This window comes from Triticum aestivum, chromosome 2D (assembly GCF_018294505.1).
Source record: "Triticum aestivum cultivar Chinese Spring chromosome 2D, IWGSC CS RefSeq v2.1, whole genome shotgun sequence".
Lineage (NCBI taxonomy): Eukaryota > Viridiplantae > Streptophyta > Magnoliopsida > Poales > Poaceae > Triticum > Triticum aestivum.
This window is the reverse complement of record NC_057799.1, coordinates 536,447,551-536,463,989: the sequence shown is the minus strand read 5'-3', so window position 1 is coordinate 536,463,989 and position 16,439 is coordinate 536,447,551. Positions and strand designations below refer to the sequence as shown.

General features: G+C 47.4%; 1 protein-coding gene, 1 long non-coding RNA gene and 1 pseudogene across 2 annotated transcripts; 1 reads left to right on the top strand and 2 right to left on the bottom strand.

The window, feature by feature from the left end:
* Positions 1-1,536: 1,536 nt before the first annotated feature.
* Positions 1,537-3,098, bottom strand: LOC123055898 (uncharacterized; annotated as a pseudogene).
* A 170-nt stretch (positions 3,099-3,268) lies between these two features.
* On the top strand, positions 3,269-7,812 carry LOC123054292 (uncharacterized). The gene is made up of 3 exons (XR_006426093.1): positions 3,269-3,509; positions 3,586-3,655; positions 7,126-7,812. It is a non-coding gene; the product is annotated as an uncharacterized lncRNA (long non-coding RNA).
* LOC123054291 (PR5-like receptor kinase) lies at positions 4,678-6,603 on the bottom strand. The gene has a single exon (XM_044478026.1). It carries the CDS (start codon positions 6,598-6,600, stop codon positions 4,711-4,713), a length of 1,890 nt encoding a protein of 629 aa, XP_044333961.1. The 5' UTR covers positions 6,601-6,603; the 3' UTR covers positions 4,678-4,710.
* Positions 7,813-16,439: the final 8,627 nt, after the last annotated feature.

Here is a 16,439-nt window from a genome sequence, read left to right as displayed (position 1 = left end):
CAGACGTACACGCCACGGCACATGCATGGATCCCTCCAAACGCACATGCAAATGAACACCACACCGCATGCAGTGACATGGGAGACCAGAGAGGATGTATCAAATCTCATGCAAAATCGCATCATGCACCCAAGATTGTACCCTGCCAGATCCCCCAATAAATAACGTGGCGAGCTCCCATTGGCCAGGTTTTTACTGATAGAAAAAAGTAAAAAAAAAAACAGGGTAAATCAAACCTAGCTAGCTAGGTTTAGTATATTAAGAATGTATTGAGACTACTTCATGCTCAGTAAACAGGGTCAGGTGAGTTACATGATTCAACAGTCTGACCAAGAGAGCAAAAAATATATCAAGATTACATGATCCAATGTAACCGAAGAAGTTCAACTGGATTATGCACGGTCCCCTCTTTAATTAGTTTGCCCAGAACATTTTGCATGAACATATTATCTTGTCATACTGTTAACCTGAAGCCTTCCCATTTGGAAAAAATATCGTTTTTGAAAGTGGCAAATATTTTTGTGTCAACAAATGTGGTAACAGGAAAAATCAATCGTTTACGAAGAATCTATCACTCAAGACTATGGCAAAGAAGCATCTGAATCTTACAGGAGATCAACATTTGCAGCATGGACACTACCTGAATGCCACATGGCGTGAAGCAAAATGTGGAGCCATCTCTACTTCTTTTTTTTTTTGGGAAAAGATCCAGATCTACTATAAAAGTTCAACAGAAGTAGAAAGCACCTCAAATATAATAAAACTTACATCGAGGTGTCTAGACCACCGGACAACCACTATGAACGATAAGTTTCCTATTTACGCTTTACATCACAGCTTCTTGCTTGGTATCCAACATAAACCGAACGGAAAAGGGTGTTTCAGAACTACTAGCATATTTTTCCAGCGTTAAGAAACCTCTCGGGAGGAAAATCTTTTTGATGATCCCTGAATCTCTCTGCGCGTTCACAGTGCTGTTCTCTACGAAGTGCACAACGCCGGCATCCCTACACTGGATTCAGAGATTGTACGGCCAGCATCTCCATGATTCTGCTCCAGCGCCACAAGCCTGTGTGTTCCAATCAGTCCTAGTGGTTTTGTAGCGACTGGTCTTGCGATCCCAGACCGGCATTGCCCTGTCCATGTTGGCGAAACTGCGTTAATCCTTACCGTTGCTCTTGCTCTTGACAGATCTAGCCGTCGAGGAAGGGCACGTCAGTGGATGACATTGCGGCATCCCGCATCGATCAGAAATACAACGACCAGAATAGGATACAGCTACAAAACCAACAACTAGAAGGAAAATCTGACAGTGCACGTTTGTTTCTTGAATATCACCAGCAACATAAATTCATCTTCATTAACATGTATTTGCAAAACCAAAAACATGCTCCCTCTGTCCCATAATGGAAGATATTTTTGCAGCTTAACATAGCTTGCAAAAACGTCTAACATTATGGGACAGAAGGATCAAATACGTGTATAACCGGAAGCATCGCAAAACTGTTGCACGGAGGTTCTTGAGATAGTCTTGAATTAATCAGTTGTTATCTCATCTCCTAGCTGAGAAGAGGCGAGGAACATACGGCGGCTAAATACCCAATCTATCTCGTAGAGAACCGGGGGTCTGGAAGGACACGTCCTATCATATTCGTGCCCTCCTCTGCAGCAAGTGCTACTACAACGCTCTTGAAACATAAACCAACATCTGTTCCCAACGCCCTCGAGATCAACTAGTAGCATTTTTTCCTTACTCTTGAGGTCTATGATGACAAAGACACCGTCTTGGTTAATGAGCAAAGCGCCTCTGCTCTCTGCAAAGAAGACATTGCTTATTCTCTTTTTGTTTCCCAAATCCGTGAGCTGAGAGTGTTGCCAGCCCGCCTCATACTCGCCGTTCTGTTCTTGCTTGGTCCAGAGCTCTAGAACGCCGTGGTCCTGTATGGTAACGAAGGAGAGTCTTCCCTCTCCGGCGATGCATAGGAGTGGCGGATGTGACAGCCGCATCCTAGAGTGAAATTTAAACGGGATCTTGGTCACGGAGACGTGTGACGTGGTGGCGTTTATGCTTAGGGTGTAGAAGTTTGTGCTATCCGTGTACAGCCAATGCGCTGTGTCGCCGGTGACGACGCCGGCACGCGCCCCGCACCTCCATCTCCTGCCAGAAACCTGATGACACTTGATGGGCGCGCTCCAGCTCCCCGTGGCCGAGGAGTACGTGCAGGCGCACACGTCGGCCTTGGCGCAAATCAAGAGCACCTGGAACGTCGGCTGCTGATGCTTGTCCGAATCGCCGTAGTCCGCGTCGGTGAGAAGCGCACAGCCAGTCAGGTCACAGGCTCACAGCCGAAGAATCCCATCCTGTCAAGCGGGGGCAGTGGGAGAAGATGCGTGCTCCTCTTGTCGATCAGAGGGCGGCACACGGCTAGATGGAGCTGCTGGCGGTCCATGCCGTAACGCTTACGGACGCGGTTTGGCCGTAGGATGCGCGCGAGTAGAAGGCCGCGCCGCGACGCCAGCGGCGTCGCAAAGTCCAAGAGGCCATCCTCGTCGGCGACGAAAGAGTCGAAGGCGAGACGCCCGTCGCCGCCGGCCTGGAGGCTCAGGAACTGCGGGGCCGAACCGGGTTTCCTTGGCATGAAACTGGACCGGCCGGTGGGATGCGCGTTTTGGGAGAAGATACCGACGAGGACAGACGGGTGGCGCGCCGTCTCCGGCCAGAGGCCGACCCGTCGGAGGAAGGCACGGTCGGTGATGAGGCAGCGCCATCGCTTGAATGTAGCCGCGGAGCGGAGGAGGTCCTGGTAGCCAGGCAGGCGCTCGAAGACGTCGCGGAGGTCGTCGTCCGCGATGTCGCCGGCGGCGTGGCAAGGGATTGCGACGGTTGGATCTGCTCTGTCGGACTAAATTCGTACGTGAACTGTCGTAGGTATAGCACGGTTCAAAAAAAAAAACACAACGTGCGTGTTCGGAACTTCGCAATCTGTCGCAGGGTATGCCCACACATTTGTTCGTTCCCTGTTCTCCGGCGAGCGGCGGCCGCCGTCCCGAGGAGGACCTTTCCCGTCGCGAGCGACGGTGCTCGCCGGCGGCTGCATATGTCAGCGAGGCAGTCCTGGACCTGTAGACGCCTTCGATCAAATTTATGCGGCCCAGATGGAGGCCCAAATACTAATGGACGTTCTCGCTGCGACAATTAGTGGGCTCAGCTGCGTACTTGACGACAACTGGGCCGCGCGAGGCGGGCCAGCTCATACAGTTCCTCCACCACCAACCTTGCCCGTCTGCGGCGACGGCGCCGGCGAACTGCCCAATGGCCTCTCCTCTTGCACGAGCCTCGGCCATTCCTCGCCGTCAATCCTCCCTCCCTGGCATCACATCTTTCCCCTACTTCCCATCTCGAGGCGCGCCGCCCCGCCGCTCCTAATCGCCGGCCTCCGGAGAGGGGGCCCACGAGGAACCTCGTCGCCGTCTGCGGTCTCATCCCCCCTTAATCCTCGTCGACTGAGGTAAGTCTCATGTCAATTACTCACTCAGGCAACAGTTCGACGAAGAAAAACTCACACACATGTATGCCACCTGAAGGCCAAGAATGGCTGAATGGGGATAAATCATACGAGCGGTTCAGTCAAAAACCACACGAGCCGCATTCAAGGTAAGAGCAGCAACGTTCTGCACACCTTCCAACTACTAATAACATTGCAAATTGTTGGATGATCTCCTGCAATGCCATCGCATTATCTGGTTGACTGTTGCAGCTTGCAGCATGGAAGCTAATCGAGTAGAAACCAAATGTGACATAGACTTGCATCACTGATATAGTGATGTGCATATGTCAAAGAACAGTACCGTTGTAGTTCTACAATTTATAGCTTTGGTTTATTAGAATTGGCAAGTTTTGCTCGTCAAATCCAGTTGTTGCCCGGTGCTCGGTTATTCTCTCACAGAGTTCATTTTGGTTATCAGTACATGGATCTCTCATCGGGCTTCCTCCTATTCACGATTTCCATGTCCCAGCAAAAACATTTCATAGCTGTAAAAGCATCTGATATTGTCCCAAAGTTCCAAGAATATAGTTCTGGTGCAGTATGCAGCCCCTGTAGCTGCATTCAGTGCAATGATGCTTTCATCCCTTCGACACAGCTTTACGAACTCAAAATCTTAAATATTCTGCTTAAAACATAGAAAGACCCTCTAGCTGTCGAACAGAAAAGGAAAAAAATGCCCATCAACCAACAAAATTGTAAGTTATCTCAAGTGATTTGCCTGAGGTTTCGGTATGGTGGTGGGCTATATGCCCGGTCCTGAACTCTGAACTCTTGGTTTTCTCTCTGCTTCATTTATAAAAGATGGAGCGGGCAGAGACCCCTTTCTTTCAGAGAGAGAGAGAGAGAGAGAGAGCATTTCCAATATATCTGCAATTTAACAATTCTCTTAATTCAAAAGATTTAAGTCATCTGTGCATTTCTCTGATTTTTTAAGTGGCATTTTCAAACATGCTATTGATTTCAAGTTCAGCAACTCTAATATTTTTTGCAATTCTCAGATGGATAACTGGACAAAGCAATTAAAGCGAAATTAAGTGAAGAATAGGCACTTCAGATTGTAGTAGTTTGACAAAATACAACAGAACATGGCTTTTGCTTTACAAAAGAAAATCTCCTGTCCTGCTCATAATCTAATTGCCTATGTTGTCAGGATTGCCTCATTTCACCTGGGGCCTGATACATGTGAGGCTAGAGGTGGAACTGAAGAAGCTGCATTGTCAGCAATGCGGAAATTCACTTGATTCGTTGCAACAAAGTTATGATCTATATTGCTCTCTGCATTCATGGTACCTTCCAAGACCTTGACTACCTCGGACATTTTAGGCCTTCTTTTGCAATCAATTTGCAAACACCACATCGCGAGCATCATCATCTGAATTACATCTTGCTCGTGTGCTTGCATATCTTTACTGGTCTTGTCAATCATATCTACCAAGTTATCATGCTTCACCTTTTTTTCCAAAAGGGTAATAAGATGCATGCTCTCTTCGGACCGGGAAGGGTCGAGATTCTGTCTTCCGTTGATGATTTCTATTACAACAATGCCGAAGCTATAGACATCAGCCTTTTCTGTGATTTGTGAGGTCAACCATTCTGGAGCTAAATATCCAGGTGTGCCTCTCATTCGAGTAACTACTTGGCTCATATCCCTATCAATGAGCTTGCATAATCCAAAATCAGAAAGTTTGGCATTGAAGTTGTCATCTAAGAGAATATTTTGTGGTTTAACATCTAAATGAGCAATTCTTTTCGTGCATTCCTCGTGGAGATAAGAGAGACCCTTAGCTATGTGAGTGATAATCTTGCATCGCGTGCTCCAATCCAAGGGAGGATCAATATTATCATCGTGACAATATATCCATCTGTCCAAGGATCCTTTGGGCATATACTCGTATACCAAGAGCCTATGTGATTTCTCTACGCAGAAACCAATTAGTTTCACCAGATTGATATGGTGGATGCTGCCGATCGTCTGAACCTCTGCTGAGAATTCTTTCTTTCCTTGACCTGCTTGATCCAAACGTTTTACTGCAATCCTTTCCCCACCAAGCTGTCCCTCAAACACAGAACCAAACCCTCCTTCGCCAAGCTTGTCTCTAAACTGCTCGGTTGCTACTTCTAACTGATGAAATGTGAACCTCATTGGTGTTCCTTGTAGCTTCCCAAACTCTTCCTCCTCTTCCTCCATCTCCCGGTGTCGTCGCGTTCTTCGTCTATGCACGAAAAAAAGGAGGAATCCGGCAATTAAGATGAAACCGACCACAGTACCTAGAATCAGACCAATGCGCCGTTTGCTGGATGACGACGATCCCGTGCTTGGCAAAGAAGTATTTAGATTGATCGATGGGCAGAAGACGATCTGGTAGTTGGTCCCCAACGGGCAAGTGAACGTCTTCTTCCAGTCAGCATCCATGGAGTAATCGTAGACATCCGGGCAGATTTGCTGAAACAACAACGAGTATTTGGTGGGTTCGCAATTGTACGCTGCATTCCCGGTGCAGCAGTACCTGTCCTGCTTGAACACAGTGCACGCGTTGTTGCAACCCCCAGGGGCTGTCAACTCGCTTGGGCACTGCGATGTGATGTTGGCAGCGCAGCGTGGCCCTTTGCCGCACCCTGGACCTCCCTGGTCCTGCACTGGCAGGAAGTCCATGGGCACGTTGAAGCTGTCGACGAAGGACAAGTCGAAGAAGTCGGTGTTGTTGAACTGGCCGATTGTGAACTCAGCCATCGTGTTGGGCGGGCGGCCGTAGGCCTTGCAGGCGAGCATGCCGCCGCAGTCGCCCGTCTGGCATGAACCGTTGCCTCTGCCGTTGAATGAGCAGCCCGTGCGCGCCCACACGCGCCCGTGGGAGGCGAGCCCGGAGACGTTGAGGGTCCACGTCGCCCCCGGGTCGAGCTGCACGCCACCGCCAACGGGCATGGCTGCCGGCCACACGGTGTAGGAGCATCGGTTGGTGATGTTTAACATGGTGGCCTCGCCGGCAGCGACGAGGAGCAGGAGAAGGAAAGGCAGTGAGTGGAGGGCCGGAGAGGCGCTCACCGCTGCCATTTGTGTTATGAACTTATGATTGCTCGTTACATGAACCGAAGCTTTTGTTATGTATACGAGGGCTTGGGTGTAGTGTAAGCAGAAGCTGCGTGGAAGCTGCTCAGGCTTTGGACGCCTGGTTGACTGGCCGAATCATTCAGTCAAGTAATGGTGCACGTTGACTGGCCTAACCATAGTCCCAAAATGCAGAGCAGCGTTGACTGGCCTAACCATACTCCCCAAAGTTTTCATTTGGCCCGTGAGCGCTTTAGGCTCTTTTTCACACTATATTTTGGAATGCTCCATTTCAGTGACAATTGTACTAACCACTCGAATGCGGTTATTTTAGAGATTTTTACGCTAGAAATGCTCCTTAATTAGAGCATTCTCTGTGTTTCAGTATCTGGCTCACCACAACTCTGTGACTTGAGGTAGGTACTCCCTTACATTTTGTAAAGAAATATAAGAGTGTTTAGATTATTAAAGTAGTGAGCTGAAGTTCTAAACGTTTTTATATTATTTTACAGAGCAAGTACATACATGCAGGTCATGATCAAGGGTCGACATCAACAAGTTGAGGAAGGTGCCTGGAAGGAAACCTTGCTTGACCGTCAACTAAGGTCTACGCCCAAGTCCTGCTGGTGCTGGCTGCTTGTTTCATTTTCCAAGCGACCGGCTTCAACTTGGCCCCGCCAGCTGAGAGAAACATCAAAGCAGACCAAATGCCGAATACACCAAAGGAGTCTACGTCTTCATCGTCCGGATGCGGCCAACCTAGCTCGGTCAGAAAAAGACTATGTCCCCTTTACTAAGATGCTATTCTCTCCGTACCAAAATGTTATACTCCCTACGTCTCAGTTTACGAGTCCTGCACGTATACCTAGGTTGTCAATTTTATCACCTAATATAAACTACATAACACAAAAATTATACCGTTTCAAAATAGAACATATGCCGTTTATATTGGTATGTTTTTTGTAATATTTGACTTGTATCAGGTTGGTTAAATTGACGACCTAGGAATATACGCATGCCTTGTAAATTGAGAGAGAGGGAGTACGTTTTTAAAACTAGTTTAGCGTACAAAAACGTGCTAATTTTTTTTAAATAATACATTTTTTTATTAAATTACAGAAATATTACGCTGAAAAAGAATTTTCAAAAATAATACACCGTCGGCCCGCTGCAGGCCGACTGAGCCCCGTCAGCCCACAGCAGGCCGACTAGTGGCCCATCAGCTTGCTGCTGGCCGATTGGGCTGTCGGCCACCAGATCAAGCCCAGTCGGCCTGCAGTTGGTCGATAGGCCTGCAGTGGGCCGACTAGGCTCAGTTGGCCTGCTGTGGGCCGACTGGTGCATGTGCCAATATTTTTTTTTCGAATGAGCGCTGGTTTTATTTTGTAAAACTTTGACGTATTCCGCAGACCCGTTTCCCGCCACCCATTTTCCGCCACCCGTTTCCCGCCACCCGTTTCCCGCCAACCCTTTCCCGCCACCCGTTTCCCGCCACCCATTTCCCGCCATACCGCAGTCGTTCTTTCCCGCCATTTTCTCCTGTCTACCTATAAAACCCCCTTCAGACAGAGGTGGATAAGCATTGCAGTGTAGTGTAGTTGAGATGTCCCATTATCCTTTCGATCGTAGTTTTCACCCTGGGATGAGCAGGACTCTTCTGAGGCTAGCTACCGATTTCAGGATGGATAATAGGATAGTTCCATGGGACAAACTCACCGGTAGTGACACCATAATGAATGAGTTGGCTCACCAATTACGTAGGTCTGGGTGGCCTGAAAGGACCTATGAGGAGGTACGTAAAGAACTTCTTAGGTTGCATGACAGGTGGAAGAAGGTAGTGGTGCCGAAGAGTGAAACTTTCAGAAGGATTGCAGCAAATAATCCATGTTTATGGACTGAGGAGAGCGAGGACGAAGATGATATCTTCATGCCGCCGCTTCTGGGTTCTGCATCGTCGAAGGGCAAGAGTTCTTCATCGTCGAAGGGCAAGAGTTCTGCATCGATCGAGGATGACGATGATGACTTCATGTAGTTTTTATGTTGTATGTTGTGAGTTCAGTTACGTGCCATTTAATTTAGATGTAGTTCTATCTAGTTGTTTGTAATGTCTCGTTGTATGAATATTATGTTCTATCTAAATATGATCTTGTAGTTCCGAAAACAGAGTACTAAAATAGAGTAGGCATATGTCTCGTACATAAGTACATAGTCATTTTTCTCATACATAGAATAGACATAAGTCTCACACAGAAATAGATGGTAATGTCTCTACTGATAGATAGGAGCGTCAATGACGACGTCTGGCCTGGCGGGGAGGCGGATCTCGAATGACAAATTCATCACATATAACTCGGTTTCCTGTAGCAATGCAACTCAACAACCCTTTTCCATTCCCATTCGCTCAGCATTTCTTGAATCTTGCCATCATCAGTTATGTCAATTAATTTTCTTTCCCGAGGGCCATCTGACTGCTTCCTGCTGACGTAGTACACAAAATCGTCTTCCTTCAACCCTTGCTTCAACATGAATTTAGTCTTCAACCAATCAAAAGTGAGGTCCACTTCACTAACTTGCAGAACACTTGGAGAAAAGCCTTGGACATGAACAATAGGGCTAAGCACCCACTGAGTACCCTTAGCCATCTGCAACACAAATCGCATTGAGTACCTAACCCACCCCTTAATATCCCCACTAACAAATATTAGACATGTCTATATATTACGAAGCTATATATTACAGAATATTAACGGAGCAACTAATACAATTCACCCACCTACAAGTATATTACGAATATTTGCCGTAGCAACTACAAATATTGACAGATTAATATATTTGACTGGACTGCCTATATTACGGACCTTTTTCTGGACTACTACATATACTGACACTCCTAAATACTTGACATCCACATATAGGACGGATTATTACCGGAGCAACTACACATTTTTACACAACTAATTAGTTGACATCTAAATATATTAACAAATACTACCGGAGCACCTAAGAAAAATAAAATGTGGGCTGAAATATACCCTTGAAGCGTGCGTGCGAACGAAGAACGACGAACGGCGGCCACCAAACTGCCGGTGCTCCGGCTCCAACGAAGAACGACAAACAACAGCTTCACCTCCACCACACTGCCCCAACTTCACCACCACCACACTGCAATGCTTATCCAGCTCCGTCTGAAGGGGGTTTTATAGGTAGAGAGGAGAAAATGGCGGGAAAGAACGACTGCGGTAAGGCGGGAAAGGGTTGGCGGGAAATCGGAGGAGGGAAACGGGTGGCGGGAAACGGGTGGCGGGAAATAGGAGGAGGGAAACGGGTGGCGGGAAACGGGTGGCGGGAAAAAGTTGGCGCGAACATATGGCGGGAAAGGGTTCTTCATCATCGAAGGGCAAAGTTTCTGCATCGATCGAGGATGACGATGATGACTTCATGTAGTTTTTATGCTGTATGTTGTGAGTTCAGTTACGTACCATTTAATTTAGATGTAGTTCTATCTAATTGTTTGTAATGTCTCGTTGTATGAATATTATGTTCTATCTAAATTTGATCTTGTAGTTCTGATAACAGAGTACTAAAATAGAGTAGGCATATGTCTCGTACATAAGTACATAGTCATTTTTCTCATACATAGAATAGACATAAGTCTCACACAGAAATAGATGGTAATGTCTCTACTGATAGATAGAAGCGTCAGTGACGACGTCTGGCCTGGCGGGGAGGCGGATCTGGAATCGGGGACCATCCCAACCTGTCGGGTGCCCTAACGTGACGAGGAGGAATCTCAGACTCTCCCTGGTCATGCTGTGTATCCTGTGTCGGGCCTGGTGGAGGAGTCAAAAACATGTTCATCCACTGGGTGTGCTGCGACATCTGAGCCTGTATGTTGTCCTCGGGATGTTGATCACTCCCCCACGTATCATGTGATGCCGACATAGACGCCTGATATCCATAGGCTCCTACGCGATGGAACGTTTCATCATGAAGAATGAGGTCGCGTCAATTAATATTGAAAACAATAAATATGAAGACGCATACCTGCTGGGTGTGACGTCTGCTCTGGTTCAAACACGAAACTGGACGAGGGACCGTGCTGCTGTGGCTGTGGAGATAACACGAAGCTCGACGAGGGACCGTGTTGCTGTGGCTGTGGAGAAAACACGAAGCTCGACGTGGGACCATAGTGCTGCGGGTGCCACGTAGAACTGCCAGGTTGGTCAGGACGGGGTGGCCTGGTTGTCGGCTGATGTGCTAGACGTGGACGTGGTTGATGTCGGTGCATGCAGTGACGCGGCTGCTCCTGCTGGTGCTGAACAACATCGGTTCTCCGGGTGCACGTGATAGCCTCGTACACAGTCCGTATCTTATTCTGAATTCTTTCCAAGAAGGGCTATACCACTGGACGATGCTGAAGAAGAGGTCCAGACGATAGTGATCGTCCAAAGGTGGTCACGTCGTCGTAGAGTTCGCGTGTCAAGGTAGCCTGCAAATTTCCATGACGATTAATAATGTCTGTCTCTTGCACATCAAAGTATGTGACAACATTACGTAAAGAAAATATATCTTACCGCGTACTGCCTAGAGCCCGAAGTATCATAGCTCGGGTACATATCCGACGGAGTAGGATCCGGTATCTCCTCTGGGTGGGAGTACTTAACAATGCGTAACCGTGTTCCGGTCATGTAGCGCCGCAAATAGAGATTGAATTCATTGAGATCGAAATTGCGATTCTCGTGCCATAGATTTGTGTTTGCTGTCTCCCATTCTATAACATACGACTCTAGTCTAACTAGCCAGTCAGCAGTTGTCCTGTTCATGCCCTTCCTTGTCGTCCTAAAATTGTGGTGTGTGTTCAACAATTACCTAAAGCTTGAAACAGACTGAAACGTTTTTTAACATGTAGTTGTACTTTTTTCATTTTTTGTTTGCTTGTTAAATTTTCATCACACTGACATGCTATGCACATGCCGACCCGAACTCTTTAAAAAAAACTTGTCTCTTCTTTCGAACTTTTTATTCATGTTTCCAACTTCTTATCACGCACCTCTGTACGTGTCAAGTATTAAGCAACAACTTATTATCCCCGCTAACAACTAATACAATTCACACACCTACAACTATATTACGAATATTTGCCGTAGCAACTACAAATATTTACGTATACTACCGGGACAAATAACAATAATCGCACACAAAATTTATTTCACATCGAAACATATTAACAAATACTACCGGAGCACCTACGAAAAATAAAATGTGGGCTGAAATATACCCTTGAAGCGTGCGTGCGAACGAAGAACGACGAACAACGAACGAAAAACTGCCGGTGCTCCGGCTCCAACGAAGAACGACGAACAACAGCTTCACCTCCACCACACTGCCCCAACTTCACCACCACCACACTGCCCCAACTTCACCACCACCACCTCCACCAAAATGCTCACCACGACCACCACGAGCTACCCCATCAGTAGATTGACACCTCTTTTGGCTGCCCTAAATGAGTTGAACCCATTCACGGTGCCAAAATCGCGAAAATCTTGCTCATTTAGGTGTATAAATGGGTGCCATTTTTCTGTAGAGAGAGGAGAAGGGAAGAACACAGAGAACAGAAGAAGAAACGAGCAAGGGGAGAAGAAGAAGGGAGGAAGGGGAGGATAAGGCACGGGCCGGCCAGCGCGTCAGGTGGCAGCACCCTGTCGGCCAGCAGCTGGCCGATCGGCGGGCGGTAGGCCGACAGGGGCGCACCACGCCGACAGCCCAATCCCTCCCCCTCGCGACGTGGCCCGACCAACCACAGGCCGCCGCGTGCCAGCCGGGCCTGCAGTCGGCCTGCTGCTAGCCGATCGGCCTGCTGTGGGCCGATTAGGCCCAGTCGGCCTGCAGCGGGCCAACGGTGTATTATTTTTGAAAATAATAATTTCGGCATATTATTTCTGTAATTTAATATAAAAAAATGTATTATTTAAAAAAAATTAGCCAAAAACGTCTTATATTTTGAGGCAAAGATGCTATCGACGAAGTCATCTGTGACTCCGGGCACACCATACAACATAGTACTGACAGGGGCACTGCCGTATGAGGCATGGCAATAACCCATAGTACTGGCAGGGCACTGCCGTATGAGGCATGGCAAACACTTCGACCAAGCACCGGTGCTTCATCCAAGGTGCGAGGCACCCTTTTCAATCCAACGAATAAGACGTGCGCACATTTCAAAATTCAACTTTGACTATAACTTATATCAATAGTATTTTTGTTATGACTTAAAAATTATACCATTGAATAGTTAATACGAATTTAAGAGTATGATTTCGGTTACATATAGGCCACATTTGGTTGGCCTGATCTATAGGCAAAATTCAATTTTAAAATGTGTGCGCACCTTATTTTTTGGAATGGAGAGAGTACAACACCGAAGGTCTGAAGCACCCATCAGAAGCTAGCAGCATTAAGTCCATGACCCTCCACTTGCTCATGGAGCGGCTCCGAGGCCCGCCTCCCAGGTTCTTGCATTGTGGAACGCGTCTTCAGTATCACGGGTAGGGAGATGAAAAAAGGCGCCGTCGCCACGACCTGAAAATAGGAAAATGAGGCTCCCGCACGATGCTCGCATATTTATTTTCAAGACAAGTACTCCCTCCGTCCCATAATGTAAGACATTTATTTGACACTACATTATGGGACAGAGGAAGTAAAAGAGAAGACCTAGCATGAAGTTGTTTTGGATAAAATGAGGAATGGTCAAGTCAACCTTCTCTATTTCTTTGGAAGAAGATACACAAAGTTACATGGGCCTCATGGACCTAATGGGCTTGCCTCTGTATAGCCAACTAATCCTCTTAACACCCCCTTCAAACTCAAAGGGGTGGGAGGAACATTGAGTTTGAGGAGCCTATGGTGTTCCTTCGTCTAAGCCTCGGCGAAGCAATCTGCCACTTGAAGCTTCGATGGAACATATTGGAGAGGAATAATTGACTCTTGGCAGTGAGAACGCATGAACAACGCATCCACGCCAATATGCTTGGTTAGCCCATGCTTAATGTGATCATTGGCAATCTGAATAACACCGGTACTATCACAAAGGGAGCAAGGTGGGTGCATCACATGACACGCCAAGACCAGCCAGGAACCACCGGAGCCAAAGCCGTGGTAGTGGCGAGGGGTTGAAGTTTAGCCTCAACACTGGAACGGGATACTGCAATATGTTTCTTAGACGTCCATGCAAACAGAGAAGTGACAAGAAAGAGACAATAGCCGGTGACAGAGCGATGACCAATGATCAACAGGATCACTCGTCCATGTGGAGTCAAAGTAAGCATGAAGCTGGAGCTGGTTGGAGTGAGCATAAAACAACTGCTGAGAAGATGTCCCCCTTGAGTACCGAAGCACGTAAAAAAGTGGCTACAATGAACAGATGTAGGAGCACTGACAAATTAACTCAAAATGTGAACAATATGTGAAATGTTAGGCCTGCTCACGGTGAGATAGACATGGCTTCTCGCAACATGGCAATAGCGCGAAGGATCTTGAAGGAGAATTCCATCACTAGGACGCAACTGCAAGTGGAGCTCCATCGGAGTAGTAGTAGTGCGAGTGTCAGTGAAAGCTGGCAGGGAGACCAAAATTTGAGTGTTTTACCCTTCAAGAGATTTTGAGTGTCAGTGAGATTCAGTCAGAGGTTTTTCTTCAAGAGATGTTGTCTGCTCTCACTGCTAATCAGGCACATATTGTCGTGGGTGGGGCAATATATGATGGGATCCAACTCATATCAATTGTACCTGACGAGAATGAAAAGGCCACCAATGACTTGTCGGTGGTGAGAGAGAGAAAGAGAGAGGAGGCTAGTTTAGGGATTGGGCAGCCCAAGCTCTGATGCCATGTTAGATAAAGTGGGGAATGGCCAAGTCAACCTTCTCTATTTCTTTGGAATAATAAGATAAACACAAGTACATGGGCCAGATGGGCTTGCCTTTACACATACAAGCTATACGACTAACTAATACTCTTAACAACTGTGTGACCTCTCGTCTATGGTTTGGGTAAAGACACTTGGTGAAAGGATCGATATAGTTGACTAGAGGGGGGGTGAATAGGCAACTAAAAATTTTTAGCTTTTCTTTACCAATTTAAACTTTGCATCAAAGTAGGTTGTCTAGATATGCAAGTAGGTGAGCAACCTATATGATGCAACAACAACAAGCGCACAAGCAAGAAAGGGATACAACACAATATAAGCGTTCACAAGTAAAGGTAAGAGATAACCAAGAGTGGAGCCGGTGGAGATAAGGATGTGTTACCGAAGTTCCTTCCTTTGAGGGGAAGTACGTCTCCGTTAGAGCGCTGTGGAGGCACAATGCTCCCCAAGAAGCCACTAGGGCCACTGTATTCTCCTCACACCCTCACACAATGCGAGATGCCGTGATTCCACTATTGGTGCCCTTGAAGGCGGCGACCGAACCTTTACAAACAAGGTTGGGGCAATCTCCACAACTTAATTGGAGGCTCCCAACAACACCACAAAGCTTCACCACAATGGACTATGGCTCCGCGGTGACCTCAACCGTCTAGGGTGCTCAAACACCCAAGAATAACAAGATCCGCTAGGGATAAGTGAGGGAAATCAAATATCTCTTGGTGGAAGTGTAGATCGGGGCCTTCTCAACCAATCCCGAGCAAATCAACAAGTTTGATTGGCTAGGGAGAGAGATCGGGCGAAAATGGAGCTTGGAGCAACAATGAAGCTTTTGGGGGAAGAGGTAGGTCAACTTTGAGGAAGAAGACCCCCTTTTATAGTGGGGGAAGCAATCCAACCGTTACCCCCCACTTCAGCCCCGCAGAGAGCGGTACTGCCGCTGGGCACAGAGCGGTACTACCGCGGTGGTCAGGGCGGTACTACCGCACACGAGCGGTACTACCGCCCCCACTGCAGCGGCTAGTACCGTAAAACCCGACACGGAAAAAGACCCCTCGAATCGAGGCGGTACTAGCACGAAGCCGCAGCGGTACTACGGCTGGGGGCTACAGCGGTACTACCGCTGTGGAGCAGTACTGCCGCTTGTAGCACCCAAGCGGTACTACTGCTCCGGCCCGCGGTACTACCGCTGGGACCAGAGAGGGCACACTGAGAGAGGGGAACGAGCTCATCAACGAAGCGGAAAGGCTCAGAGGGTGTGCAAAGGAAGTGTACGTGATGATTCCACCCTAGCCTTTCCAAAGCGGACCTCCTCTTGATAGTACGGTGATCCCTACGAGACTAGTCCACCAAACTAATTCAAAAGTACTACACCGTCTTCGCTTCAAACTCCGAGGGGAGGGAATCGTCTCGTGCCAAAGGATGAATCTCTGAAAAACTCAATGCACACGATTAGTCCGCAAAAGCATTGTCATCAATCACCAAAACATCTAAGGGATACAAATGCCCTTACAATCTCCCCCTTTTTGGTGGATTGATGACAATACGGGATTTGCACAAACGGGAACAGACAAAAGACATAAGCAGACCCCAAATCTCTAAAATATAGACGGGCTCCCCCTAGATGTGTGCCATCAAGATAAGTGCTTTGGACTGCACGGCACACATACTAGGATCAACACTCCCCCTGTATTTTAGAGACCAACAACCTAAGCGTGATACATGAGAGCAGGAAATATGACATAGTAAGCATGCTACTCATGAGATACTAAATGACAAGAGACATAGATAAAGATATGATAAGGATAAGGTAGCATATGTCTCACACCATATGTCTGGAACTTAGGTCTCACGGAACACAAAACCAAACAAAGCAAATGGAAGCAAACACAACGAAAGCACACAGACACACTCGCAACACAAT

Coding starts and splice junctions, on each gene's coding strand:
- LOC123054291 (XM_044478026.1), bottom strand. CDS start 6,600: ATGGCAGCGGTGAGCGCCTCTCCGGCCCTCCACTCACTGCCTTTCCTT.